Consider the following 7,171-nt stretch of genomic DNA (forward strand, 5'->3'; position numbering starts at 1 on the left):
CTATTGTCAGGGTGACTTCTTTGACGGAGAGGACAGATCTCCCTTTTTGAGCACTCTGTTGGAGCGCTGACTATCATAAACATGCAGGGCACAACGTTTTTTATAGACAGCATCATAGCTGGCATGTTTATATTGTTATCTTATCGTGAAACACAGATTTAAGCTAGCTATGATTACTTTATAATCAAGAGAAGGAATAAGTGTATCGTGATGATATAGCCAATCCTCCGGAATAGTTTTATTTCCAGCACAAACCTGCTACAGGCAATTCAGGGAAGACTTATCTGTAACTGCTTTGGATAACACAGCACCAAGAGTAACAAAATATTATTATCATGTTACCCAGACACACTATGCCAGACTCCAAGAAGGATGACTATCGTTATTCTAAATGATGTTATCAGCAGAGTTTAATTTAAGGACTCTGTGTTCACCACTATACATTTGAACTGTCCCCTGAATTAATTTAATCTTCTTATGTTAAGAGTTAACAATTTTTTTGAGATTCTTCAAGACTTTTCAGAACAGTTCTGTAAACTTTCACTGAAGATTCAAGTTAAGTTTTCCTCCCTTTTACAAACTGCAGCAGAATTATGCTATAAATGAAAACTTGCTACCTGTGATCAACAACTGTTACGTTGGCAGCAGGAATCCCCAGAAGTAAACAACTCTGTTCCAGTTCTTTCTTACGAATCTCTCCTTGATTGTAATAGTTTCCTGGAAATAACAAAAACAGTAAAACTAGTTTAGTTTAGTTTAACATGTAATGAACTTTTATTTTTCAAAGCAACAAGCATCACACAATAAATAAATTGAGGGCTTCATTTAAGAGACTGGAACAAACTTCAAAACTTTTATCTGAGCAACACTCAGCTTGGCCCATGGTAAAGTGCTGAGGCAAAATTCTGACCATAGTCCCATGCCTGTATACTGAACTTGGCTTATTGTTCAGGGGTTTATTTGAGAAGGACATCAGAGATTGAACAGAACAGTGGCCCAAGCAGTCTGGTATCCTCCTTCTGAGAGTGGCCAATGTTAAATGTTTCTGCCAAAGAAACAGAAAATCTTCCAGTCAAAACCTCTGAAGTAACCTGCTTACGGGAAAATTGCTTCCAACCACTTCTTTAATTAATGGACACCTCATTCTTTAAAACATCAATATTCCTTCTAAGCTTTCTATTTGGCCTTTTCAATTTATTTTGGCATATGCCTAATCCCCTTCTGAATATTGTTAAAATCTTAGTAAGCCTTAGTATCCTTTCTGATGAATTCCTTAAGCAAGTTGAGGGATATGGGGGGGGAGGAGGAAGTCTTCTAATTCGCTCATATATGGACCAATTATTTATACATTACCTAAATGGAAGCCACCAGTACAGCACAATGGTAAAAAAAAAAAACGAGCAAGAGCTTTTCATAAATACAGAAGAAACTGCCTTTCCAGGAGGTGACAAAAGGCTGTTACCACTGGCAAATTTCCAAGTAGGCTCAGTGAAGGAGGTCAGTGTGGTCTTAGTCCACTTTTAGTAGATAGATATTCACAACAAATTGATAAAAATTAATCTCCTTAGGAAGGACAAAGAGTCCTTCCTCCTTCACTGCTACACATGGTACCATGAGCTCCTTCCTGTTCTGTAGCATGTTGCTCCACAGAACCAAGTCAAAAGGTAAGTCCAAAGTTCTTGGAACAGAACAGTGTAGATAATATATAGAAAACCTCCCTCACTGATAGGTATTCTTTAACTAACTAAAGTTTCTAGTACATTCTGAGCCACTTCTAATGAGCAACAATTGTCGTATAACACTAGGGAAGTGCAACAGAGCATCGACAAAACAGAGTCTCCCCCCCCAAAAAAAGGGAAAAAGGTCAAGGAAATTAGCAATTCCATCATAACCTCTGTTTTCAGGCAAAGATTTCTAAGTCTGCACCATTCACAGAGGAAATTCAGACAGGAGCTAATGTAGCAACACTGAAAATAACTTTTTCAATTTTCCATGTTTCACTTAGATAAGGCATTTGGAAAAAAATACAGAATAAAACACTGGGATTAATGGCACAGGAACACAATTTGTTATGTTAGAGCACTAACTGCTTCTTCATTTAATTATTTTCTTCTCATCTTGCCCTTTCATTCTCTTCTTTTTTTTGGCATCGGTCATGAGACGCCCATGCCAGAGCTGCACTGGCCCATTCAAGACTGTTGCCCCACACAGGGCAGTACTTGCAACCAATTTTAACTTTGAAGCAATAAAATGTAAATAATACATCTGAGTATTAATGTATGATTCAAGTCTGTAGTCAGCTGTCTTGAATTACAGTAAAACTTTTTATTGTTGTGGGTATGAGTCATCTGAATAAAGCATTTGTCTACAGCACTGTTGCAATTTGTGCCATCACTAGCAAGCTTTGTATGATTTTGAAAAAGGGAAACAGTAACTAGGAAAAAGTCTTTCTTGCTGCAGACTGCAAGCAAATGCTTTTAGGTGACTAGGACAATGATTATCTGTGGGCTTATTAAGAAACCCACCAGCTTGGTAGTCTGCAGCCTGGATGACATGTTCCAATGTCAGCAAAATTAACTCAAGTGTGCAGCTTACTCAGACGGTACATGAGTTCTACAGGGTTTATTTTAAACTTTTATTTTCCTGGACGTTAATTATACTGGTGTTTTAAGACAACACATCTGCTGTTGCAATGCAATGGAGTAGCTAAATGCAGGTGGTGTTTTATCTAAATGATCTTGCTGTTCTCAAAATACATAATTTCTGCTGAAGTCAAGGGGACGGATACATTTTCCATGCTTGAGAAATGTATCAGACATCAGGAATATGCAAATGCTAACAAGAAAATATGGGCAGCTACTGAGAGCAAAAACAGCTGAATAGCTGATGTGGCTGGACCTCATCCATGCAGTTCTCACAATACAGTCAGCTATGGGAGACAGCAAATCACATTTATACTGAGCTAATAGTTGAATCAATTATTCAATTTCTGTTGTTTTTTTTTTTCTCCAGAGTGCTGTAATTCTGATTCATTTCTAAGGCATTTTGATTGATATCTGAAAATTGCAAGTACGATGGTTTCTAAGTAATGATTTTGTCTCACTTTTACAATTTACAGAGTCTTTGATCAACTCACTTGTCATCATCAATCACACAAACAAGAGGATGAACCAGCTGAATCACCCAAAAGACTAATAAGGGGCAGAGAAAAATCTCTTAGCTCAGTGAATAGGTTCTCCTATAGGAGCAGCTAGCTCCTTTAGAAGGCATGCAGGAGAGTAAATAGAAGGCAGTTTCATACACTCAGTATGTCATGTCACTGCAGGAAGAATACAGTTCAAAAATGGTTAAAAGAAAGTAAGCAGAAACACAGCATATCTTTGGAAAGTTCTCTAATGGCTTAAGTGTATTAATCCCCCAAACTGACATAGCAGAACTGCACTTCAGTAATCTCCTCATAGTTGTGCAAAAGCCAAATGGGATCTACAGACCTTTGTCTCTCAGCAAAGACAACTGAAAGCTCTGCAGTAAATCTTGAATGGGAAGCAGACACTGATCAGTAAAGCCATTCCACCATTAGACTTTGACAATAGCTGAATTCCTGCCTTCTCACCTAGATGGTCTGTGTGACACAAAGCTTTGAGAACAAAGAAGAGTTGGCAGTGAACTAGCTAGGCCTTTCAAAAATGCTCTCTTGCCAAATACAAATAGCTGTCAAAGAAAGATGTTAACGTCTGTATTCTAAGACACTCCCCTAAACAAACATAAAAAATATCTTCAGCCTTCACCATAGTCTCATGAAGTCAGCTACAACAACACAGTCTGAAAGATCAGCTAAGATGGGGCTGTTTCTTATGCACATAATAAGCAACATGATGATAATAAAATGATAAATAGTAGAGCTGTACCGGGCACAATATTACAACCTCGAACCTGGAAGAACAATTGATTAAGTATCAGTTCTGCAGAACAAAACTGGAGCTTTAGTGACTCACGAAAGGAACATGAAACAACAGTGTCACATACTGTGAAAAATCCGTATATTGGAGAACAGTTGTGCAGCCTGTAAGAATCTTTCCATTCTCCTCAGCCCCAGAAAGGCTTCATCAGGAGTCCTGCTTCCACATTTTTTGTTACAGGACTTCAGAAAAGATGTGAACCAATTGAGAAAGAGTATAGAGGAGGGCAGTGAAAACAATCAGAGATTTAGGAAACATCTAGGAGGAAAGACTGCAAAAAAAGGGTTGTTTAGTCTGGAGGAGATAAGAGAAATGGATAACAATCTTTAAAATATGTAACAGGCTGCTACAAAGGGATACTCTAATTTTCATGCTCATGGCAGATCAGACATGAAGAAACAAGCCTAAAAAATGATTTGGAAAAACAAAAAACAAACTAATGGAGCACTGAAATAGACCACGCAATCTGAGGAGCCTTCCCAAAGAAAACAGAACAGAGAAAAGTGTTCTTAAAATTTAAGACACAACTGATGCTGCCTTCAGGTTGGCCAATGGACGACACGACCATGAGTTCCCTTCGGGCCTATTTTTCTATGATTAGATTGTTATGCAACGGATATTTTTAGATGTGTTACAATGTATCATTATGGCCTTAAAACTGGATCACCCAAAGCAAGTCCTCCGCAAGCCCATGGAACAGCAAGGGAGTGTGAGGAGGCCACAACAAACCACATTTATCCAGCTTCCTGACATCTTGGCACAGCGTGAGGGTACCTCGGTGCTGCAATACGAGGTCTGATTGCGAAACCACTGGGCAAGGCAACAGATTTGGCCACCGATGGGATCGTGGAGCTGTGCAGAAGTGATATTCTGACAGCGCACGCATATGTGACGCTGTTCTGACGGGCGAACGCGACCTCGTGCCAATGTCACCATGCAGCGACCCAAAATCATCTGCCAAACCACAGAGCTTTTGCACAGGAGCTTTTGGGGTGCAGAGCTACCTCACGGCCACTGCCCCAGGGCTGCGAGGCTCGGCGTGGCCATGACGTCACCCGGGTGACGTCACGCGCGCCATCGCGCGCCAGGACGGGACCGCAGCGCGTTGCGGGGCCCTTCGCAGCCTGCCGGGGCCTCCGGGGCAGCTCACCTGCGGAGCAGCAGAGCAGCGCGGCGCGGGCCCCGCCGCGGCCCAGCCGCAGCACCGTGGGCGCGAAGAACAGCGCCTCGTCGTCGGGGTGCGCCGTCACCAGCAGCGCGCGGACGTCACCGGCCCGCGCCGCCGCCAGGGCGCCCGCGCCGCCCGCGCACCGGCGCCGCAGGCGGCGCGCGCCGCCGAGCAGCGCCAGCAGCGCCAGCAGCGGCGGCAGCAGCAGCGCCCAGAGCAGCGGCCCCGCTGCCATGGCGACCCGCGCCGCGCCGGCAGGAAACGGGGGGGCGCGCACGGAGGTTCCGGGGCGCGGAAGGGCCCGCCGAGGGGAGGAGCCGCCCGCCCGGCCCGGCCCGGCCCCGTTGGGCACCGGCTCGTGGCGCAGGGCCCGTGCTCACCCGTTGTCCCCGCTGGCACATTAAGAACAACAACTACGGGACAAAGTGGGCTCTGCCGCACGTACCTCGCTCCAGGGCACGTGGGCTGAGGGAAATCTCCAAAGCCGGGCAAGAGGAGGGGGTCTTCAGAGACCTGCTCTGCTACCTCAGCTGCGACTGCAAGGAGGGAAAAAAAAAAACGCGTTTGGATACACAGAAGTAAAGGCAACCACTGGAGAGCTGCAGAGGAAAAGAGGCAGGAAGTAATAAAGTAAAAATGGAAAGGGCAATCCATGCTGTGACATGGAGAGTTTGTTTTTCAAGGCAAGCGGGCAATATGGAAGACTGGTGTTAGGTTGGCAGTGATGGTGTGTGTGAGCTGAGCAGGTTGCGAGCACAAAAGAGGGAAAGCACGATGGTATCTGGAGTGAGTATCTGGAGATGAACACTAGGAGTGACAATGCCTGACCCCGTGTCTTCCCATCAGAAACCTCTCGTTTTTGAGCAGAGGGAGTCATGAGCAAGGACTAGGATCAAAAACTGCAAACACTTCAGCGCAGGGATGCGTCACGTCATGCTAACGGCGCATGGTGTTAACACGGCGCTCAGCTGCGGCACTGACCGTCTCTTTGGTACAATACCTGTTTAACAAGTAATCCTGTTTGCCTCAGGGTGAGCCCTAAAATTACTAGTCTGAATAAATAATTGTGTGGACACATATATCCCACAAACACGAGATTTGGCTTCTCGCATTTAATGGAAATTATAGCAACATGGCAACAACAACATTCTCTCAATGAGACAGTTTAATGTGTCCAGTAGTACCTTTTTTTTTTTTCACCACAGTAAAATTGATAAGGGATTCAGCTGTGATCTTAATGCCTCTGAAATTACACATTTGCAGGTAAAATGTCATGCAGATTAGGAATACCTTATCGAACAAGCTGTCAGCGCCAGCAGAGCATAACTGCAGCTCAGCAGGAACTGGGGGCACAATTTACACACTCTTCATTCAAGAGGAAAAAAAAAAAAAGATTTTAGACAGCTCACACATTTTCTTTCCCCGGGAGTCATTCATGGCTAGAAGCTCGAAAGAAAAACACCGGGACATTAATAAAACCACGGGAGGCTGGAGAGGGGGCGGTCTCTCCCTCCCGGCGGGAACTGCCGCCCCAGGGGCCCCGGGACGCCCGCTCCGCCGGGCCCGTTACGGCGCCCGTGATAAATCGGTGTCGATCTGCCCGGCTCCGAAGCTGGGGGAGGACGAGCCCATCCCTGGGGCTACCATCCCGTTACTTTTTAATCACCTCAGGGGGATCTCACTGAACGCCCCCTGGCTCCCCTCAGAGGACGATGGCCCAACTCAGCAGAGCGAGGGGGCCTCGGCTGCGCCCCGCGGGGAGCAATGGCAGTGCCCGCTCCGCTTCCCTCCCCTCGCCTCAGCGGTGCCGCCGCTCCCGCCTCATGGCGGCCGCCCCCTCGCGTCGCGGCGGGGGCGGAGCGGGAGGAGCCGCCGCCGCCGCGGCAGCAGCCCGCGGGTCCTGGCAGCCCCGTATCGCAGCCCCTGCTCGCGCCCGCCGCCCACCCGCGCCTTCCCCCGGGCCGGCACCGCCCGGAGCTGTCCGAAGAGCGTCGCCGGCGCGAGGGGCGCGGGCGGGCGGGCGTTGGAAGCCAACGGGCTGCGC

The 7,171-nt window shown here is 46.3% G+C and overlaps 1 protein-coding gene across 1 annotated transcript in view; it reads right to left on the reverse strand.

Moving 5' to 3' along the window:
• The window catches only part of PIGL (phosphatidylinositol glycan anchor biosynthesis class L), a 50,945-nt gene extending 45,494 nt beyond the window's left edge, over positions 1 to 5,451 (reverse strand). The window contains exons 1-2 of the mRNA XM_088533083.1: positions 5,110 to 5,451; positions 618 to 717 (exon numbers count right to left, since the gene is read on the reverse strand). Coding sequence (XP_088389209.1) covers positions 618 to 717; positions 5,110 to 5,362 — 353 coding nt within the window. The 5' untranslated portion in view covers positions 5,363 to 5,451. The remainder of the gene's footprint in view (positions 1 to 617; positions 718 to 5,109) is intronic.
• Between the last annotated feature and the right edge of the window lie 1,720 nt (positions 5,452 to 7,171).

This window comes from Tinamus guttatus, unplaced genomic scaffold, assembly GCF_059628265.1.
Source record: "Tinamus guttatus ecotype Peru unplaced genomic scaffold, ASM5962826v1 Tinamus_guttatus_pri_ptg000480l, whole genome shotgun sequence".
In the NCBI taxonomy this organism is placed as follows: Eukaryota; Metazoa; Chordata; class Aves; order Tinamiformes; family Tinamidae; genus Tinamus; species Tinamus guttatus.